Source organism: Macrobrachium rosenbergii, chromosome 53 (assembly GCF_040412425.1).
Source record: "Macrobrachium rosenbergii isolate ZJJX-2024 chromosome 53, ASM4041242v1, whole genome shotgun sequence".
NCBI classification, from domain to species: Eukaryota; Metazoa; Arthropoda; class Malacostraca; order Decapoda; family Palaemonidae; genus Macrobrachium; species Macrobrachium rosenbergii.
Window position 1 is genome coordinate 44,541,975 of NC_089793.1, and position 23,875 is coordinate 44,565,849.

Here is a 23,875-nt window from a genome sequence, read left to right on the forward strand (position 1 = left end):
CTCCTTTTTCAGTTCAGTTTCATATTGCTCATCTTTACGAACTTCAAAACAAGCATAAAGCAGCACGGGAAGCCTACGAAAACCTCCTGAAAGAACAAGATATCCCCAATCACTTGCGAGCTGACATACAACGTCAGTTAGGATGGATGTACCATACTGTTGATAGCCTAGGGGAGAAGTCTAGCCGAGAAATAACAGCGGTTCAGTTGTTACAGAAATCTATTGAAGCCGATCCCAAGAGTGGCCAAAGCCTTTACTTGCTTGGTCGATGCTATTCTGCCCTTGGGAGAGTTCATGATGCCTTTATTGCTTACAGAAATTCTGTAGACAAGTGTGAGGGCAATGCTGATACATGGTGTTCTATAGGGTAAGTAGCTTCATTTCCTGTAGTAACTATCATATTTGATGGGCAGAGAGACCCCATTTCCCGTAAAATGTCTCAAATTAAATTACATTATAAAATGTCACAGATTATCTCAACTTTGTATATAAAATGTCTCAAATTATCTCATCTTTGTATATAAAATGTCTCAAATTATCTCAACTTTATATATAAAATGTCTCAAATGATATCAATTTTGTATATAAAATGTCTCAAATTATCTCATCTTTGTACATAAAATGTCTCAAATTATCTCAACTTTGTATGCAAAGTTGAGATATCTAGTAGGCTAATGTTTGCTCAGGCAGTTTAGACTACCAGTACTTGTACCTAGCAATCTCCATGTCAACGTAATATTACTGGTATTTGCTCTTGTATCGTCATTATTATTACTAATATTATTATTACCATAAAATCCGTCATAACAGGACCAATATATGAACATGTAGGTTGCATAAGAGAATTCTTTCTAAAAGGTATCAATAAGCAATTCTTACTTTTCCCAGTCTGATGTTATTAAATAATTAATAACACTTTAAACCAAAAAATCATTCTGCACTCACCTAACTCCAGTGGTAGTGTGAAGAGTGCTTAAATCCATATATTGTTTCAGCAGATGTCAGATACCCACACATTGATGCATTAGACAGCAGACAACTTCTATGAAACTATGCACAGTAATGATTTGACTGCATTTTCCTGCATCCCCCCCCTCCCCCCCCCAGAAAAGTTTTCAGAATTTTGCTTTTGCTTTCCTGTTTGGGTTATCCTTTATAGGAAAGAAATTATATATGAGAGGGAGAGAGAGAGAGAGAGAGCATACTTTAATGCGTTGCATACATGTTCTCATGCATGTACTCTGAAAAGTATATACATTATACATAACATTGCATTACTGTTTTAAGTATAAGATAAGTGTAACACTGCAGTGCTCTTTCAAGTACAAGACTAAAACTGCATTAAATAAATTCAGTAAAACTACTTTACCAGAAAAGGAGGGGGGGGTGTAATATAAATGTGGATTATGTGTAGGCTTGCTTGAAGTTTAGGCCTACACATTGACTCATTACAAAAGCACAGTCACATTTTTAAATTTATTCAATTAAAAAATAATTAAATCTTGTTCTGATGCAGACTTTTAAATAATTTTTTGTACCTACAATTTTTTTTTCACTTTTCAAATTTAAGCACTTATAAATAAATTCAATGTCACTTTTAGTTATCCATTGGGGGGGAAGGAAGTGAGACGAGAGTTATAAAATATTTTCCACTATACCTAAGTTGCTTTTGTTTTCTCCTCTGAATTACAATAGAATTATAATTACAAAGATTTTTCATGCAGTTGCATATTTTTCCAAGTTTTTTCTGTTATACTGTAGTTATATATTTCAATAACGTTAATTGCTTACGTGTAAATACATATTTTACCTAATGTTTCCACCAGAGATTAGGGGAGGAGGTCTTATATGTTATCAAATACAGAACCCTAAATTAAAAGGTTTTGTTGTATATTTCTCCTTAATTTTTAATTTTCTCTTCCGCAGAGTACTGTATCAACAGCAAAATCAACCAATTGATGCTTTACAAGCATATATATGTGCTGTGCAGTACGATAAAGGCCATACAGCAGCTTGGACAAACCTTGGTATTTTATATGAGACTTGCAATCAACCTCGTGATGCTCTAGCATGTTATATGAATGCAACACGTGGAAGCAATAAGCCTCTAAATCCAAATCTCGCGCCTAGAATTAAATTTTTACAGCAGCAACTTGCTAATGCTCCCATGCCCAGTGTGACTAACAAGCCTCGGCAGCTGCTGAGCATTGAGGAGGCCTGGAACCTACCTGTAACTACAGACATGTCCAATCGGCAGCAGCAACAGCAGCAGGGCCAGCAAATTTCTGGACAGCAGCGGCAAGTAGGAGCTGCTGCTAATAACTTCCAGAAATATGGACAGCAGTTTAATTCAACTGTGTCAGCTGGACCACCACCACCTTATCCTGCAAATGATGCAAAGCGTTTTAAGACTGACATGCCTGGTGACCAGCAGAGGCCTCACTTCTACCTCAATCAACAGCAGCTGCAAGTCTTGTATTACCAACAACAGAACCAAGGAAACCTGACACCACAACAGCAGCAGCAGCTTCAGCAGCTACAAAACTATCGACTCATGCAGCAGCAGCAGCAGCAGCAGCATCAGATGAAGATGCAACAGCAGCAGCAAATACAACATCAGCCACAGCCTCAGCAGCAGCCTCAACACCCAGTGCAGGCTCCCCAGCTATCACCTAATTTTGTTCAAGGTAGTCAGATAAATCGGCCTGGAGCACCAGGAATACCAAGTTTCAATCAGCAGGCTAACAATGGAGTGAATAGGGGCTTTCCCAACCAGAGGTCTCAGACTCCAACTAGTAATTATAACCAAACTAACCAAACATACTCCCAACCTTCTTCAACTGGTGGTTTTGTTAACCAGAATCAGTCCTATACTAATGGAGGTGTGCCAACAACTTCAGCTGGCTATGGTTATAACAATGGTTATAGTAGCAATAATATAAATGATTCATTACCAAAAGATCTTAGTGGCATTACCCCAGAAACAACTGTAAGTGACCAGGTCCTTCAAGAACTGATCAGTCAAAAAGAATTCACAACATCACTAGCTGAGGATTTGTTGAATCGCTTGGCACAAGGAGAGGATGTAATTGATGAACTAGCAAAAGCAGGGGATGTTGGCCCTGAAGTAGCACTGCCAAACACCCAGTTTTCAACTACAACGGCAACATCTCCCTCAACTACGTCCACAGCTACAACTGTCTCTGCCCCTGCCAGTATACAGCCAGGGGTTCCCTATATCAAGCAAGAAGTGCCTGACCATAAGTTGCCTAATCGAACTACTTTGACCGATACAAAACCAAACATAAGTACTGCTAGAATAAGCTTTGACAAGGAAATCAAAGTTGAACCCACGTCAGAACCTGTATTTTCTTTGAGCACAACCTCTTCAGAAATTGTCACAGCCTGCAAAGGACAAGGATTTAGTGCACGGAATACTAGTATGATCTCAGATAAACAAATACCACCTTTTCCACCAGATCCACCAAAAATTAAACTTACTAAAGAGCAACTTTTGCCTAATACACCTTCTGTGCTTCTAGATAATAAAAAGCTAGCTTTCTCACCACAGCTACAAGAATTTTGTTTACAACATCCTATAGCTGTAGTACGTGGTCTAGCTTCAGCACTAAAGTTAGATTTAGGGTTGTTTTCTACAAAAACTTTAGTTGAAGCCAATCCAGAGCAACCAGTTGAGGTCCGCACTCAGATGAAACAGGATGCAGATGAAAATATTGATCCCCAGACAGAAGTAAAGATCTGGAATTGTGTGAGTCATCGTTCCCACACTACCATTGCGAGATATGCACAGTATCAGGCTTCAAGCTTCCAAGAAAGTCTAAAGGAAGAGCAAGATCGTATAGCTGCTGGGCAACCAAAAACAGATGATAGCAAAAAGAAAAAGCCTTATAAAATGATAAAATTCGGAACAAATGTGGATTTATCAGATGAAAAGAAGTGGCGTGCACAATTAACCGAACTTACAAAGCTTCCAGCATTTGCCAGAGTTGTTTCTGCTGGGAATATGTTATCCCATGTGGGTCATTCCATCCTTGGCATGAACACTGTTCAGCTATACATGAAGGTGAGAATATTTGCCATGGAATAATTTTTTTTGTCCAATTAGGGTCATAATATTTTATAAGAATTACATTGTCATAGTATCTGATATTTATACAAATTAGATATGCAAATTAAAGGTTCAGAGGTATTGTAATATAACTGTGTATGTTTTATCATGTGCTCACAGTCATGATGTTACATAGATTTAGCAATATAAGTACTTAGTTTTGAAAATACACCATGTAAGATGACATGTCATGGAGTAAAACTTCCGTACATTGCAGGTTCCTGGCTCAAGAACACCTGGTCATCAAGAAAATAACAATTTCTGCTCCATTAACATTAACATAGGACCTGGCGATTGTGAATGGTTTGGTGTTCCTGATGCTTACTGGGGAGTAATTGCAAATCTTTGTGAAAAGTAAGTTCCGTTTAGTACCAAAGTCCAATTATTGGGCTTCTGCAACACTTGATAGTTTCCAAGTCTATTCAGTACCATTCTAACCACTATAACATCCTTGGATTCAGAAGACAAGGGATATGGCCATGTAAGCTGATTAAGGGATCTTTTGGCAGTAATGTAAACAGCTAGTTTCCTTTAACTATTAAGTCAGTAAACACGATTTTTTATCATTGTTTAAAGATCACAGTGTTATTTTTAACACTATAATATGAAGAATAAACATGAAAAAAGGTCTTTAGAAGGATAAACATGAAAAAAGGTCTTTTGAAGGATAAACATGAAAAAAGGTCTTTTGAATATGGATGATGTATTTTCCATGAGCTCTATGATAAAATGAACTGCTAATAAATTCCTGATTTGTAATGTTTTGGGAGATGAAAATTGCTTTCATGAAGTGAATAAATATCGTTTTTCTTGTAAAACATTACTTTGTATATGAAATTTATGAATTTCTAAGAAGTAAAAATTTAAGTGGGTTTGAAATAATGATAAATGTAAAAAACTTTGATAGTATTCATAAAAAAACTTTGATAGTATTCATACAATGTACATACATAATTATACCTATAGATGTATGTACAAAAAAATATGAGTGACTCGTGAAATTTTCATCAAGTGAATCATTCAACAGTATAGGTTAATTAACAGCAAACAGAATGCTTTACTTTATCTTTGCAGTTATTTACATAATAAGATACTACCCAATGGCCAGACTTTAGAGCAGAGCTTGTGGTCTGGTTGTCCTACTATGTGGAGAACTCCAGGATCCCTTATTTGCTTTTCCAAACAAATGAAAATTATCTTTTGACTGATTATTGTTAGGTCTACTCAGAGCATCACATCTTTCCATTTTGCATCTTGTGACAGTCGATTATTAGTGATAATTATTTTTCTTAACATCCCAAGAAGTAAGAGGTGGCAGTAGTAAATTATTTTTATTTAGCATTATGAACTCTAATCAGTAGTTTTGTTAGCGATAGAGAAAAATATTATATTCAGTATTTGGTAAAGTTGACAGTGCAGTAATTTGAGATATCCCACCAAAACAAGACTAAAGGAAGCTCTACTATTACCATTGTAGTTCTCAGTTTAGTTAGCTGTTTTAGGTACCTTGAAATAATTTATTTCAGTTAAACTTTATATTCATGTTTAGTGATAATGGGAGACATACGTACTTGTTAGGTAAAAGTACCTTTCTGTTCTTTACTCATATATGTTGAGTGTTGACTGTTATGATTGTGGAATATATAAAAGTTTTGTAAACATTTGAATTACAGTAAACCCCTCATATTCACTGGGAAAGCGTAAACCCCCAATACTTAAAACCCTTCTAAAAACACTTGGTACTGCTTATTTTGATAGTTCAAACACCAAAAAAAAACTCTACAAAAGCTTGTACAGGTATTATCCTACTTACGATGGGGTTAGTTCCAAAAAACCCATCGTTTGTTGGAAAAAATGTATCTCGAATATAACCTAGCCTACACTAGGGTATTCAGTACCATGTATACATAAATGGTAGCCTAGCCTATACTATAAAGTGTACTCTATACATACACGGTATAGTAATTATTATCAGCTAATTCTGGAGGTTCATGCAGTGACTTATGATAATTCAATACAAGGAGAAATTGAATAACAAACAAGAATTAGCTTAGCCTACACTATGGTATATCGTATACATATACGGTAGCCTAGCCTACATTATACTGTACTCTATATTCACATAGTATCGCATTATACAAACATCACCATAACAAATATGCATCTTTTCCATGGATCTTTTAAAATGTTATGCTTTAATTCACTGTATCCAATAATAGTGTATATATTCTTATATTGCTTTTGTATTAAAAATTGCGATCATAGCAATCAATGTTTTGGTTTGGAAATCGATTACGCGATTAAGTTTATTTTGCTGTTTTTAACTTGGTTCAGAGAGCTTTTCTTGCTTCTAGCTAGCGAAAATGAATCTTTAGATATTTTATTTATATGGGGCAAGGTTATTTTTCGTCATACAAACTGTTTCTAAGTTGAAATACAACGTAAATATGTCTCATTGTGAAATTAATTCACTTATTTTTTTCATTAATAAATGACGATGGCCATTTGGGGTCATGTTTGGTTTGTGTAAAAAAAAATTCATGATTTTATTAGCTATTTTCACTTGAGTTCATCATAATACGAGCTTTACGTATTTATCGTTTATTGGCGTAAAAATAGCAGCAATGTGTGTTCTTCTTGCCCAGTAGTTTTGATTAAAATACTTTCTCTCCAATTTTACTTACGGTTGAGTTTCATCCATGTTGCCAATGCACGATAATTTATAGTCATTAGCAGCTTGAACATTGTTTTCTCAGCGTCAGCTACAACTTGCAGCGTAAATTTAGCAGTATATTTCCTTGTTTTCTCTGCTTCAGCTACAACTTGTAGCTTAAATTTAGCAGTATATTTCCTTGCTGATCTTTTATCCATACCAAATAAGGGTACTGTATAATGTAAAAATTTATCAGTCCTATTCTACTTAACGTCATTTGTACTATAACTACTGTTATTGTTTACTACTGTGTGGTGATTGAAATACAAGCAAAATGGCTATTGTTATCCAATTTGGTTATAAGCAAAACAACAGTTTCTCGTTTGGTTGTTTATGGCTGTACGCATTTACGCAAGAGTATAACCTTACTAACAATACTTTTATCATTCTCTTTTACTTTTTTAACTAGATGGGATAAAGAGATTGAGGAAAAGAAGTTGGTCTATTGTAATTTGGTCTCCCTCGCTGCCTGCGCGAAATTTAAAAATATTTCATAAAAATTGTCGGATCGGTATTAATTGCTTACCCCATCGCAAAATTGAATTATCGGAAGGCAAATTATCGTAACTCGAGTATTACCTGGGTACCTGAGTATTTTAATAGTTTTATCACAAAAAAGTGCATTTAGTCATGAAAATGATATGAAAATACAGTAATTAGAGAGTATTTCTCAGTGAAAAATACAGCGAATAATACGTATATATGTTTCATAGTGAAATCCACGAATAGGTGAGACCGCGAATAAGGGGCGTTTACTGTACTCTGATTTTCTTTATAAAAGTGGTAGGGAAGTATCTTTTTGTGTTTAATTTATAAATTCATAGTGTCTATGTTATTATGGTTTGTTTCTTAGCATATTAATGTTCATTAATTAAAGATCTTTTGAGCCTTTGTTGTCGAAATACAGCTTGCCAGTTATACCAAAGTCTTTCATGCACAATTTTGAACAAACTACTACTGCATTAATAATCTGTTTTTTTAGGATATTTGCTAGGTTTAACCATTGGAGTGGTTGTAGATTTAGTGATATAACAAAAGTAATAATTATTGCTTTATTGCCCTATTTAATTTAACTGCAACTTTCAGGAATGGAACAAATTACTTGCATGGTTCATGGTGGCCAGACTTGCAAGAACTTTATGAAGAAAATGTTCCTGTTTATCGGTTCCATCAGAAGCCTGGAGATATGGTGTGGGTTAATTCAGGTAGGTTAATAGTCTAAAATGGTCAGAGTGTGAGAGTTAAGAGTATAAATATTGGAAATAAATCAGTGTTCTTGTTCAACTTATACTTGGCTTAACACAGTAGTCAGTGTAGAAAGCAGAATTTTAAAATTATTAATGAAAAGTGGTTTCTCCAGTGATTTTTATACGAGAAATCGTGTGTCCAGTTGGCACAAGTACAGTGACTGCCATACTTTTAGTAAAATAAGCTACTTTGTTAATCATTGGTTAGAGGGTTGTATAATGCACTAAGAGGTAATTCTAATGTTTTGACTTCTTTACAGGTTGTGTCCATTGGGTACAAGCTGTAGGTTGGTGCAATAATATAGCTTGGAATGTAGGGCCTTTGACAGCTAGACAGTACACTTTGGGTTTGGAGCGATATGAGTGGAACAAGTTTCAGCAGTATAAATCAATTGTACCTTTAGTCCATCTAACCTGGAACCTTGCAAGAAACATTAAGGTTTCAGATCCAAAGCTCTTTGAGGCAATCAAGTAAGTTGAATTGTTGGTTCTCTTATACTTCAGCATTCATGTATTAGACTCTGTAAAACAAAAATATATTATGATGATTCAAGTGGTTTTGTGGTTTATGAGTTTTTATGTTTGGGTAGACATTGGTTCATGGATTACATGTGTCAGTAGAATGTTGATTGCATTCCAATTTTGTATCTGATCTGAAAGTTACTTTACTTCAGAATTTTATTCCAAAACTTGTGCGTTGTGAAAAAACAAAGACAGTTGCATGAAATGTTTTATCTTTACTTTGCATCACATTCTGGGTCTTCATTTATAGTAATCAATTTTAATCAGATTTATCATAGTATAAAATGTGCCATAATTGTTATCCTCACAACCTATACAGGTGTATCTAATAGGTTTCAAAATTTAAACCAACTTTATTCACAGGATAAATAATAATTTTCATTTAGTATTTTTTGAATTAAGTGCTTTTGAGAATTTTGGAAATTTTTGTTGGCAGAAATAATACAGATCATAAATTGGACCTTGATAATTTGGCAAGTGATTTGTAATATTTGTTTCAGGGGCTGCCTTATTCGGTCACTTCGTCAAGTATGTCTGTCTTTAGATTTTGTGAAGTTGTGTGGATTAGAGACTAAGTTCCATGGCAGAACACGTAATGAAGCATCTCATTACTGTGGAATCTGTGAGATTGAGGTAAGTTCTGTATGTATAGCAAGTTGCCCTTCATTGAGATAAGCCAGCAGTTGATGTTAAACTTTAAATAAATGGCTTGGTGGTTTTTTTTATTTAGAGTATGAAAGTTTACTACTATCATAGCTGATATATGTCCTTCTCAAGAGGATGTTTGATGTAAGAAGATATTGAAAAAACTTGTTGGAGTGTAACGAATACTTAATAATTTTGTGTCCATTCATGTCCAGTATAAAATGCCATTGTTGCGTCAGGTAATAGTTAACCCTTAAACGCCGAGCCTCTATTTACAAAAGTGTCTGCCGTATACTGGCGGCTTTCGGGAGTTAGCGCCGAAGTGGAAAAAAAGTTTTTTTCAAAAAATCACAGCATGCTTAGTTTTTAAGATTAAGAGTTCATTTTTGGCTCCTTTTTTTGTCATTGCCTGAAGTTTAGTACGCAACCATCAGAAATGAAAAAAAATATCATTATCATATATAAATATTGGAATATATGACAGCGCGAAAAAAAAATTTCATATATAATTGTATACAAATCGCGCTGTGAGCAAAACTGTTAAAGCTTAATGAGTTATTTTTTTTTTCGTTGTATTGTACACTGAATTGCGATGATTTTGGTATATAACAAATTGTAAAAGGATCAAAGCAACACAGAGAAAATATTATCACAAAATGATGCATGAATTCGCAACTCACGGACGTAAAAAAGTTTTTTTTAAAATTCACCATAAATCGAAATATTGTGCTAGAGACTTCCCGTTTGTTGCAAAATGAAGGTAATTGATTGAATATTACTAGACTGTAAGTGTTTTAGCTTACAATTGCAGTTTTCGACCATTTCGGTCGAGTTAAAGTTGACCGAAGGTCGAATTTTTTCTATTTATCGTGATTTATATGAAAATATTTCAAAACTGATAAAAGCTGCAACCATGAGTTATTTTTTGTTGTATTCTACATGAAATTGCGCACATTTTCATGTATAACACTTTATGTAACTCCTAATAGAAAACTGTGCAAAAATTACAACAAGGTGACTAAAGAAATTCTGAGATTTTCAGTCAAGTTACTGCGTGCGGAGGTAAGGAAAAAGTTTTTTTCAAAAATTCACCATAAATTGAAATATTGTGCTAGAGACTTCCCGTTTGTTGCAAAATGAAGTTAAATGATTGAATGTTACTAGAATGTAAGAGTTTTAGCTTACAATTGCATTTGTCGACCATTTTGGTCGAGTCAAAGTTGACCGTAGGTTTAAATTTTGGCACTTATCGTGGTTTATATGAAAATATTTCAAAACTGATAAAAGCTACAACCATGAGTTATTTTTTGTTGTATTCTACATGAAATTGCGCACAATTTCACGTATAACACTTTATGTAATGCCTAATAGAAAACGGTGCGAAAATTACGACAAGATGACTAAAGAAATTCCGAGATTTTCAGCTGAGTTACCGCGCGCGGAGGTAAGGAAAAAGTTTTTTCGAAAATTCACCATAAATCGAAATATTGTGCTAGAGACTTCCCGTTTGTTGCAAAATGAAGGTAATTGATTGAATGAATTAAGAGTTGTAGCTAGAATTTCGGTCAAGTAAGAGTTTTAAATTTTGCACTTATCGATTTAAAAAATATTTCAAAACTGATATGAAAATATTTCAAAACTGATAAAAGCTACATCCATGAGTTATTATTTGTTGTATTCTACATGAAATTGCACACATTTTCATGTATAAAACTCTATGTAACGCCTAATAGAAAACGGTGCGAAAATTACGACAAGGTGACTAAAGAAATTCTGAGATTTTCAGCCGAGTTACCTCGCGCCGAGGTAAGGAAAAAGTTTTTTTCAAAAATTCACCATAAATCGAAATATTGTGCTAGAGACTTCCCGTTTGTTGCAAAATGAAGGTAAATGATTGAATGTTACTAGAATGTAAGAGTTGTAGCTTACAATTGCATTTTTCGACCATTTCAGTCGAGTCAAAGTTGACCGTAGGTTTAAATTTTGGCACTTATCGTGATCTATATGAAAATATTTCAAAATGATAAAAGCTACAACCATGAGTTATTTTTTGTTGTATTCTACATGAAATTGTGCACATTTTCATGTATAACACTATGTAACGCCTAATAGAAAATGGTGCAAAAATTTTGACAAAGTGACTAAAGAAATTCTGAGATTTTCAGCAGAGTTACCGCGCGCGGAGGTAAGGAATTTTTTTTTTTTTTTTTTTTTTTTTCTAAAAATTCACCATAAATCGAAATATTGTGCTAGAGACTTACCGTTTGTTGCAAAATGAAGGTAAATGATTGAATGTTAATAGAATGTAAGAGTTTAGCTTACAATTGCATTTTTCGACCATTTTGGTCGAGTCAAAGTTGACCGTAGGTTTAAATTTTGGCACTTATCGTGATTTATATGAAAATATTTCAAACTGATAAAAGCTACAACCATGAGTTATTTTAACCATGAGTTATTTCTTGTTGTATTCTACATAAAATTGCGCACATTTTCATATATAAAACTTTATGTAACGCCTAATAGAAAACTGTGCAAAAATTACGGCAGTGACTAAAGAATTTCTGAGATTTTCAGCCGAGTTACCACACGCGGAGGTAAGGAAAAAGTTTTTTTTTCAAAAATTCACCATAAATCGAAATATTGTGCTAGAGACTTCCTATTTGTTGCAAAATGAAGGTAAATGATTGAATGTTACTAGAATGTAAGAGTTGTAGCTTACAATTGCATTTTTCGACCATTTCGGTCGAGTCAAAGTCGACCGAAGGTTGAAATTTTGGCACTTATTGTGATTTAAATGAAAATATGTCAAAATTGATAAAAGCTACAACCATGAGTTATTTTTTTTTGTATTCTACATGAAATTGCACACATTTTCATATATAAAACTTTATGTAAAGGCTAATAGAAAACGGTGCAAACATTATGACAAGGTGACTAAAGAATTTCTGAGATTTTCAGCAGAGTTAGCTGATGCTTTCTTTTGGGATAAGAAAGAAATTCACACATGCGCAGCTGGGTCATGCTTGTAAACAAAACAACAGCGTGATCCGTGAACTCCCAGCATCCCTCAAGGCGCGTGGTTTAAAATTTTTCCCAAACGAGGCCTATAAGTATTTTTCCGCGAATATTTAAAAAAACTTTTTGTAGTCGACGTATTTTACGTCTACTTGGCACCCGACAGACAATTTTTGTTGACGTAAAATACGTCCAGTCGGCGTTTAAGGGTTAAATTATTAAATGCCATTGTAGTCACAGATAAGGATTAAATTTATGGAGAATGGGTTGGGAGGGGAAGGGATTTTTGAGAAATCATAAGTCAAAAAATATATCTATGCAGTGAAGCAATGTGACTTCAGCTAATAAAGTAGATGTATATTAATCATTGCAGTTTTCAGATAAATTATTTTGAAAATACATTTTATTTTTTTTTTCAAGATCATTGATTTTAATTAAGCTCTTCTGATTTTAAAATACAGGCAAACTGAAAACTTGAACAGGTTACAAAGACCGTACAGCATAAACTACCCCGCTGTATTATGGTGAGAATTTTCTTGGCTGATAGACTCAGTGTGTGCAGATGGATGAGCTAGCAGCTGGTGCATTATTTATTAAATCTTTGTTAAAGGAAAACTAAACAATACACTAGGAAATATTAGAAATACAGAATAATATTTTATCACATATTTACACTGTAATAACACGGCTCGAATGTAACATCCCAAATAGAACTAAATGAAAATAGAAAAGAGAACAAAATGCACATAATTGCAATTAAGAAAAAAATCTTTATCTTCAAAATCTAGAAATAATTTTCACATTGTTAACAAAAGTTTAATGTGAATTTCTGAGAAAACTTTTTATTAAAAAGCTGTGTGTTGCAAAACACCTGATTACAGGTTTTGGTATACTTCATTTACTGGTGTCCTTTTAACATGCTGCAATTTTACTTTTGTGAGCTAATGATGTTCCCTTAAAGTCTGGGTCATTTGAGAAGAGTAAAAAATACCAGTAATATTTTTATATACAACACTCAAGTTACTACTTGCATGTTAACTTGTCCACCATAATTTGCTGACGTGGGAATGACTCTATCTATGTTTTTTATGATACTTTTATTTAGTTACTATTTTAACTAATAATGTGTGCAATAAATTCAGTGATCATATGTAGGAGTTCAGATTACTCTCTAGCCAAGATAATCTTCAAGTTAGGATAGGCCAATGAAAAACAGAATCTTCAGCCTAGGGCAAGCAGTAAATTTCTGAGACTTACGGTGGGAAAAAATTGGTGTCTTTGATGCTGGGAAATATGGTATTCTCCAAATTTATTTCAAGGACTTAGCTGAAGGATGTGTATTATTCTGCAAAGGTATTTGAATTTAGTAAAGCTCTAATTTTTAAAAATTACACATTATGGTTGTTTTCTTTATGTAAGTTTATTCTTTGTAGCAAATTTTGAAATTAATGGAATTATTCATAGTAGAAAATTTTGAAATTAATGAACTCTTCTTTGCAGGTGTTTAATGTACTTTTTGTTAAAGAACAAGAAAGACGACATGTGGTGCACTGCATTGATTGTGCACGACGACAGGCACCTCGTCTTGAGGGGTTTGTAGTACTTGAAGAATACCATCTAAATGATCTCTGCCAAGTTTATGACAACTTTGTTCAGCATTCGGTAAGTCTTATCCAGGATTTGAACTTGTCATACTGGTTATGAGAGTTTAAGTTAAAACAGACTAAAAATATGCTGGCTTCAGTATTAACAAAATTGCCATAGAAGCATGGGAAATTGAGAACCTGAGTGAGTCAGTTGACAGTGAAAATGTCATCCTTTGAAACTGCAGTGTTGAGGTAGCATTGTGATGATGCTAGGGAGTGTTGCAGGATTGCTTAATACCATCTTCCCCTCAAAAGCAGGGTTTTTCAAAGAAAATCGTTACTAAACATGCTCTTAAAAATAACTTTAAATTTCTCCACTAACAATTTCTCCTCATTTTTATAAACAATAAGACGTAGCAATAATATATTTATCAGTGTAAGGTAAATATATTGTTCTTTCTCATGGTGCAAAAAGAATATTTAAGTCTGTGTTACAGATTTTTACAAAATATTTACAAGTTGAAATTTCTGCATTCAGCTGATTTCAGTGTTTGTAGTGTTTCATTTAATACAGATGGGTTCTGGCACTTGGTCTTCAAGACCTAAATTTTCTTAATCAGTCAGTCTTTAATACAGTGTGTCACCGACTTATGGCAGATTCGATCTTAAGGTGCCTTTTCAGCGCTGTTAACAGCATTTTACATGTTGTATCAATTTATGGAGTGGTAAGCACCATTGACAATGCTAATGGCAAGAATAGGCATCAAGTTAATGTGCCTGTGGCGTAACTTGATGTTGCATTAAGTAATGGTGCAGTAAGCACCATTGACAACGCTAACGGTAAGAATAGGCATCAAGTTAACGTCGCTATAACTTGATGCAGCATCAAGTTACAGTGCTAAACATAAAGTTATGGCACCATTAAAGAGGAAAAACCAACTTATGGTGCGGCGATGGAACGGATCCCCTGCCATAAGTCAGTGACACTGTATACTACAAAAAGGTGTAATTATTTGGCTTCAAAATGGGACCAAAACCAGCATATTTATGAGAACAAGTAAACTTACAGCAGCCAATATGAGGAAATTGTCCCCCATCATGTTTCCCATTGAAATTTTGGTATTTTATGTCTTCCTGCTGTGGTTTCACCAAGCATTACTATTCATGGTGTGCAAACAACTAACACCACAGCCTGTGTCCCCCTGTATCTTTTGAGACTTTATTCTGGGCACTTGCCAAAGATCACATACATTGGTGTAAAGAGGGCATCAAACTATTCTATTCCCTCTCTGTAAACAGTATTCTCCTAGGTATTTAACTGTCACCTATTCTTGTAAAGTGACTTATCCAACAGTATTTCCCTTAATGGATATAAATTGAGCCTACCTATCCAGCAGTTTAATAGATATGAATTGATCCCGAATGTGCCCTAATTGGAACCTTCCTGTTAGATGCTTGTCATCCGTTCTTGTTTCCTTTTGTTTTGAAGTTTTACACTAAATCTCTGGCCCTTCCTTCAATTCATCAGATATTGCCTCCATAGGTGGGAATTCATCAGGTATTGCATTGGCTTCTGCATTATATTTTTCATGCATTGCTTCATTTGATTTCACCATTTGGTCCTGCTTACCCTTATTTCCACCATTTGGTCTTTTTCAAAAACACCAACTGTTGTATTTTTGCACCATCTTTTCTATGTTTAATGACCATAACTTGAGAAGCAGATGTTTAAAACAAAGTTCTCAAACTTTTGAGTCAATTTTCTTCATTCTCTCCTAATATTATTTAGTGCCCGTGAAATTATATGTTCATCCAAAGTTCGAAACTAACTTGAGTATTGTGATGCCATTCCCATAGGTCCAAAGCCTTCTCAAGGTCCACAGGGTATGATACATTTCATAGTTTTTAGCAGTTCTTTTCAGTTAATCCCTTTTCATTACAATTAATTTCCATATAACACGTCTTTATTACTTGTCACAGATATTATTGATTCTCTTATAATTATACCATCATTAGTACTTAACCTTAAAGTAAGTCCTGTAATCCACCCCATCGCTGGACGTCATGGTTTAGGATATGTATGTTGGAATGTTCAGACCCAAAAAACATCCCCCCCAGCATCCCTATAATTAGCTAAACCCCTACACCCACTAAAAGTTTAGTAAACCACTCTTATGAAATACTTGTGCTGAGTACCTGACCATTACAGCTGCCATTCATCGGCAGAATTTCTTGAGAAGATAAAACGTTCCATTGACTAGGGCATCACTGCCTATGTGGATGTTGAGTCCTCATTCATAAATGTTCCTGTCAATGACCTAATCCTCAATAGAACCTACAGGGACCCCTCAGTGCCCCAGTTGAACATCCCAGAAGGCTCTGTCAGTGCTCCCCTTGAGGTGTGTATAAAGGAGACCTCATTTAGCACCCACATAAGAGCCACATGTTTATCCATAAAAGGTGCTATTGCAATGGGTTTGCCATTAGGTGTGGTTTTTTGCCAATTTCAACATGGGTATAGTTTAGGAATGTGATGTTTCTTGGATCCACAAATCCCTCATTAGTGAAACTTTCACAAACTGAAAATGTCCAATGAAGTTGAACTCCACTATGCATTAGAAGCATGTAGCTGGCTGTACTATTCAGTTGAAATTTGCAGCAGTGGCCAGCCCCCACACCCCCACCCCACCCCAGTGTATCCTACTAGAGAGGCTTTCCTCACAGAGCTGTTAGGGGATGTGTGGCTACCTCCGTTGTTCCTCCACAAACGTGTACCAGGGAAAGTGGGCCATCTTGTATGGTTGGTGTTGTAGTAGGGGTATCTGTCTGGTTGAGTATCTTTTCAGCAGATTGCAGACTATTCATCCTCCTTTGTCAAGACAAACTCCTTCAGTCTGTGCTGAAAGGCTATTGCTGAGTCTTATCCCAGAATCTCTCCACTTGGGGAGTTGCTTATGCTCATGATGAGTTTCAGGCAGACTTGTCTTCCTTGGGAACTTTGGCCTCCCAAGTGGGATGTATCTTGTCCTCCATATCCTAACCTGGGTGCCCTTGCAGCTCCAGGGATAGTGTTTGGATAGAGAGGTGACTCCCAAGACTGTTTCTGCCAGCCTTGACTTTGGCACAAAGGGTGGGAAAGTTACATAGCCTTTCTCATCTTAGTCTGGCACCATCCAAAATACCAGCACAAATGCCAGGCCGAATAGGAGGTTACAGGAGTCTGCTTTTTTGCACAGTAGGAAACATAGTTTCATGAGGGATTCATCTCCTCTCCTGTTAGTTATGGGAGATGACCTACCACTTGAGTAAGTCTCCTATATGAAAGGCTATGGTTTTTATTTTTTTGTAGGAACAAATAACAAATTCTTTAGTGAATTTGAATTTTTTCCTAGGTATACAAACCAGAGCCTTTTATCTTAGTCCAACCTAAACCACACCAATTTGTCCCTTTGGTGGAAGAAAAAGCAAAAGTGTCTGTCGGTAGGTGAATGAGGAGTCTAGTACCTGTATTCCCTTTCTCACTCCCCATAACCACCGTTTAGTAACCATGTTACCAAATTCAACAACAGTTTCAGGTCTTGTTGAGATACTCATACATAAAAGCCCGTGGTTTGTGTATGTAGGAAAATAAACTACTTGAAAATTTTGTTGCTTATATATATAAATAGATTTTTTAGGTATGAGTACAGAAGTTGTATTATATTACAAAATTTCATGAAACAATTTAACATTTATGTTTTTGGATGGTACAAGACTACCATACTTCTTAAATTCAAGTTTATTTTGTAAGTCTTGAATAACTTTGTTGGAGATTTATCAAACAGTTTATTAACAAAAAGCTGGCAATTGAAGATAAAATCTTCACCTTGCTGCAAACATTGGCAAATCTAAGAAATTACAAGCATATCACTGCATCATATCAAGTGGTGTATTAGAGTAAAAAGTAGAGTTCTAGTATTTTAGAATTAAAATTGCTTTAACTTTAGTTAGAAATTAATTTTAACTTTCATACCAGTATCTAGGAATGATTGTTTTATATGGGTTTATTTAGTTAGTGAAACTTAAAGGACTTGGATATATTGACTTACCATTAAATGTATATTGACTTGACATTAAATATTTTGTATTCATTAAATAATTTATTAAATTATCATTATACCCAAGTGTTAGGGTATAAATCGTTATTCAATTTTTTATAGTTTGTTTGTGTTAAAAATGTTTTTAAATTTAATATTGATACAAAATTATTGTAAAGTTAATTTTATTCATAGCATTCTTGTGGTTTTTTATACCATATGTCTTAATCCAATTTTGAATCTTCATTTTCATTTTATTCAGTTATTAAATTTTCAAAGAATTTCAAGTATCAGATAGCACTTAAATGTTATTTCAAGCAAGCCATGTGAAAGTAGGTAAAGTATTTTAACCAATGTAACTTGGTGCCAACTTTATGGGAGTTTAAGTATTTTAACTAATATCTGCTTGAACTATTTAATAATAATAATTCACTAATATCTCTAGCTTTAATTTTAAATGTTCTTTCTGTCTGCACAGGTGCAAGGCCAAAGCACACCAGGTCAAGCTGCAACTCCTCCTCCTCCTCCACCACCTCCTACCTCCACAACTCCAACACCCATCACGTGACCCTCCTCAGTCCTAGTAACCACTCCACTCTGTTCATTTTGAATGGGATGGTTTCTAGTTGAAAGATCTCTGTAATTTTCATTTGTGTACATAGAAAGGACCTTAACAGGACCGCTGTGAGTAACGAGCACCATTTGTGTTATCAAATGGGCACTTAAAGACTCGCTAATTAATATTAAGTTAATTATAAGAATCTACGTCGTCACTGCCAGTGCACCTTCCAGAGGCCTTTTCTATTGTTGACTGATGAAGTCACTGTGGCCGTATTTTTCACAACTTTTTATTGGAAGTTACATAATGCAGTGGGAAAACAGGGCATTATATTCAATGCTAATGTGACAGTATAGTGATCTTTTATATATGTATATAGTCTATACATAGAAAGTCAAAAGGCACTGAAAAAAAAAAAATGCTTCAGTTGCTACTACTGTGAAGCATAATTTGATCTCATAAAACTCAAGGACACAGGGGAAGAGCAACACTATGTGAAAGGGATATATATGGATGTGTTAATTGTATTGTGATGCAGTATGATGGTTTGTAAATTGTGCCAGGACTATAATAGCTGTTGCAAGACCTACCATGTTGTTTCCTTAAATTGTAGTGGTTGCCAAGAATGTTAACAGCCAGTGCTGCTGAAGTAGCTGTAGTTGGGGTAGCAACTGATGAATGTGGTTACCGGTACTACCCAGTCTTTTTATTTATTATAGCCTTGCCTAAGTATTCATGTGTTTTTCAGAGTTACTAGCCGAATGGAATTTGCTGTAGTTGTAGCTACAGGTGTGTAAATGCATAGTTTCCAATCACTGCCACAAGAAGTGAGGGTTATATCTTTTGTGATAATTTCAACTGCCACATAATCTTTACCACTGAAATCTCACTCTTGGAGCTTACCAATTTATTAAGAAGTTGTGGTCAGCAGTTCATATTTTATTTAGTTGAGGTTTAGATGTCTGAATATTTATGCCACCATTCTATTCAAATGTTATTTTATTTTCACTATGTGGAGTCAGACATTTGAAAAGGCTGATGGCATTTGCAATGGGTTTGTAATTTTGCCGTTCTCATTGTTCAGGCTGTCACTCACTAACACCTGTTTCCTTTATGCATATGCAGTAGTAAGGATGTGGGTTGATTAAATTTTTGCTAGTTGTCTGTTTTATATTTTACTATTTGTTAATTTTTATTTTTTGTTGATAATGTTGATTATTCTGAATTATTCTGTTTTGTAATTCATAAATTTGTTCAGCATTTTGAAATGTTATTTTTCCTTTCACTGGCTCATATCAGGCAAAGTTGTGGACAGTAGCCCTTTCACACTACTGTTACGGAATTCCTGGAGGAGCATAAGGAATGGCAAACAGAATGCTCAAAAATTGTACCTGAGATGGGCGTGCCTCATGAATTTTATATGTTCCATACTAACGATGTCTTAAAGCACTGTTGAACGCAAGTCCTTACAATGTCATTGCTTTGCCTGTGGCATTGATACATAATGTGAGCTCTGAGATGAGAGACATCTTTTAACAATATCCACATACCAAAAAGGCTGTGCTCCAAGGGCTGATAGCTGAACATGCACCTGAAGATTGATGGTAAGGAATTTAGTCCTGAAGGCATTACCATTACTTCTATTTATTGTTATTGAATATTCATTGCCTCACTGATGACCAGGCAGATATTGATGTTGCTGCTGCTGCCACATCCTCCATCAGTCCTCAGGTGTTGTTTAGTGACTCCAGTTCCCAACTTCCCTCTCCACCCCTCCCTCCCTCCCCCAGTAAGGATTCATCCAGATTCTTCTTGCTTGTATAATAGTGTTTTCATGTGACACAAATCTAGTTTGTCTTCAGTATTACGTGTAAATTGTACATTTTCTTATAAATCACCTTTCGTTTTGTAAATTATATTTAATATAATTATTCATATGTCTTGCTGTGATTATTTTCTCAAATTTGCATGCAGCAGAGTAACTATTACTTCAAAATCTTGAATGAATGGATAAAATATAAGCTTTTATTTATGTTATTTAATACTACATATGGAGTTGTATCTATATGTAATGTAATTATGAAACCCTCATTAAGGCCTAATTTGTGTGAATGAAATGTCCTTTTGCTCAAGATGAGCAATTAATTGTATAAATAGGGAAGGTTTTTCTTTGATTTAATCCTTGTTCTTTTTTTATTCTTTGCAAAAAACATTGTAGTTTGAGGTGTGGGTGGAGTGGAACATTATTTTAGTATGTAGGGGAGGGGGGCTGCAAATAGTATAAAAACATAATTTACATTTTTGATAGTTTGCATTGCAATTCATATCACCCTTTTTCATTAAAAATTCATATCAGTCACAATTGCAACATAATTGGTTGATTTTGAGCATTTCCGCTCACACCTGTTTCAGGGATCTGTGTTGACCATGTGTCCACTATTGTACAGTATAAGTATGCTAAAATAAAGCCTAACTCACTGGATTTACAATTATTTATATATATATATATATCCCCACTAAAAAAAATGTCACATTGATGATTTTAGGAACTGTGTATTTATATAGAAACAACTTTAGCGGAACTGAGAATAATTCATGAAAGGTCAGCTACAATACCTAAAATGCAATGTGATGCAAAAATGAGGATAAAATCATGGAATAACTACAATACCTAAAATGAAATTATGTAAAATGATAAAAACTGAGGATAAATCATGAAATATTGAATATAATGCCCAAATTCAGTGTGATATAAAATGGACAAAACAGAGTAAAACATGGAATATTAACCACAAATACTGTACCTAAAATGCAACGTGTTATAAGACTGGACAAAACTTGGGAGACATCATGTTATTAACTATGGCGCCTAAGTTGCAATGTGTTGCACAACTGGACAATACCGAGGATAAATGGAATATTGACTACAATATTCAAAATGAAATTACAGTATATACAACGGGACAAAAGGAGTAAATCATGGAATAGCTACACTACTTAATATGCAATCAACTGAGGATACATCATGGAATATTAGCTACAATACCTAAAATGAAGTTTTATGTATAAAGCTGGACAAAACTGGGGATAAATCATGGTATATTAACTACAATACCTGGATTGCAGTGCGATATAAAACTCGACAAAAATGAAGATAAATCATCGAATATTACTACATGACCTCAAATGCAATGTATTAGAAAACTGGACAAAACTTAGGATAAATTATAGAATTATTAACTACAATGCATAAACTGCAATGTGAAATAAAACTGGCCATAACTGACAGTAAACATGGAATATTAACTAAAATACCTAAGATGCAATCTTGTAAAACTACAAAACTTATGATAAATCATGAAATACCAATTACAATACCTCATATATAATGTGATATAAAACTGAGGATAAGCCACGGAATATTAACCACAATAACTAAAATTCTCTGTGTTGTAAAACTGGAAAAAACACGATAAATCATGTACGTTAACTACAGTACCAAAAATGCAATGTGATGTAAAACTGGAACAAACAGGATGAATGATGGTACATTAACTACAATACCAAAAATTGCAATGTTTTAAACCTGGACAAAACTGAGGATTGATTAATCATGGAATATTAACTACAATACCTAAAATACAATGTATATAAAATTGGACAAAACTTAGGATAAATCAATGGAATATTAACCACATACCTAAAATGCAATGTGTTATACAACGACAAAACTTACGATAAACCATGAATAACTACATTACCTAAAATGCAATGTGATATAAATCCACAAATAACAAAGAAATGTGTGCAAGATGAAACAAAACGTATGTAAAAACATGGAACAGCAGACTGGTCTGAATTGAGAGCTACATGGGACAGCAGATTAGTCTGAACTGAGAGCTACTGAACGGCGGTACCACGTTAATTGCTAAAAACCCAAGTATTTAAGCAAGGGACGAAATGGGTGCTATTGACAGGAGCAGAAACGTAGACATTAAAAGAAATGGAGTAAACTAAAGATAACTACAACCGAATATGAATTTGAAAAGTTTCCTGAACAGTAGATATGCTGGTGTTATAATGAGCATTGCCAAAAGTTTATGCAAAACTTGCTTTACCAAAGTTTATTACTCAAAGGGTTGACCAACTGAATTAATATTAAAACAGTTGTTATACTGGAGAATGAAGAAATAACGTGCATCTAAGATGTAACCTGAATAACTACAGGAACACTACGTATAATCATTTATGTACTAGTGCAGTTTTGTGATAGACAATTACACAGTACATTTATTAGACTAGGGAGCTAATTTGTTTGCCTATAACAGGGCTGTTACAAAGGATTTATCTCCATTAATAAGGCTTGGATTTTATAATAATGAATTACAGCTCTTTAAAATTTTTTAAGTTTATTCAAGTAGTATCCTTGACTTCCTGCAGCCAAATATCTATGCAGGTAGGAAGGATACACGAGATAGTTGTGGATTATGAAACATCTGTAGGGTTGGCTGTTATGGATACATGGCATGATATGGTGGTTACTTCTGACTTAACCCAAGAATGAGTTGTTACCAAATGTAGTTCATATAGACAAAATCTAACCTTAAGCCAGAGGGCTGTCACACTTTGAAACTATGCAATAATGGCCTCGAGAGGGGGGGAAAAACCCCCTATCAAGGTCTTACAAACTACCCTTTATGTATGCATTATTCGAATTCTGGAACATATCTGAAAAATGAATTGCTTCTAAAAATACATGTACGTACCTTCAACTATTTATACTAGCGAGAATGTAAAATACTTTATACAAAACCCATACAATCTTGAAAGAACACAAACATCTTACATTCTTTATAAAAAAAAGAGAGAGAGAGCGTGCAAAAGGCAAGGAAACACGTGAGTGCACAGTTTATCTACTTTGATGCATACTTACGCTTTGAGGGCGTCAAATTGCCTCTCCAGTCTTGTGTTTCGCTCTGCATACGTACATTAATCGTCATAAATGTTACTTGTTACTATTTCAGATTCTTTATGTATCTCATTGTATGCATCATTGTATGGCCTGTCCGCCGATATATATATCTGCCTTTTACATGTTCTGTAACGCATTATATATGTCTCTCTATGCCTGTTAACAAACACAACCTCTGTATGGATGCAGCGGGGGGGGCTCAGCTCGCCCACTACCTTTCCGTCCGCTTTCCGCATTATAAACACTTGTCAAGAATAATAAAGGATCAGTATTTCACTTCTGACATTTCTTGAACCTTACACTGGTGACCCCAGAGAGGGACAGGTAACGTGGTTTTGGCCCAGCCATTAACGGACTAAATACGGCCACAGCCTACCATCAGAGAGCCTTTAGTGGACTAACTACGGCATT

At 34.7% G+C, this 23,875-nt stretch overlaps 1 protein-coding gene across 7 annotated transcripts in view; it reads left to right on the forward strand.

The window, feature by feature from the left end:
* Positions 1–20,974, forward strand: part of Utx (Utx histone demethylase) — a 292,973-nt gene extending 271,999 nt beyond the window's left edge. For all 7 annotated transcript variants that reach the window (XM_067097009.1, XM_067097010.1, XM_067097011.1 and 4 more), the window contains 8 exons: positions 13–367; positions 1,927–4,084; positions 4,347–4,483; positions 7,929–8,047; positions 8,350–8,560; positions 9,112–9,244; positions 13,772–13,933; positions 18,412–20,974. In XM_067097009.1, coding sequence (XP_066953110.1) covers positions 13–367; positions 1,927–4,084; positions 4,347–4,483; positions 7,929–8,047; positions 8,350–8,560; positions 9,112–9,244; positions 13,772–13,933; positions 18,412–18,501 — 3,365 coding nt within the window. In that variant the 3' untranslated portion in view covers positions 18,502–20,974. The remainder of the gene's footprint in view (positions 1–12; positions 368–1,926; positions 4,085–4,346; positions 4,484–7,928; positions 8,048–8,349; positions 8,561–9,111; positions 9,245–13,771; positions 13,934–18,411) is intronic.
* Positions 20,975–23,875: the final 2,901 nt, after the last annotated feature.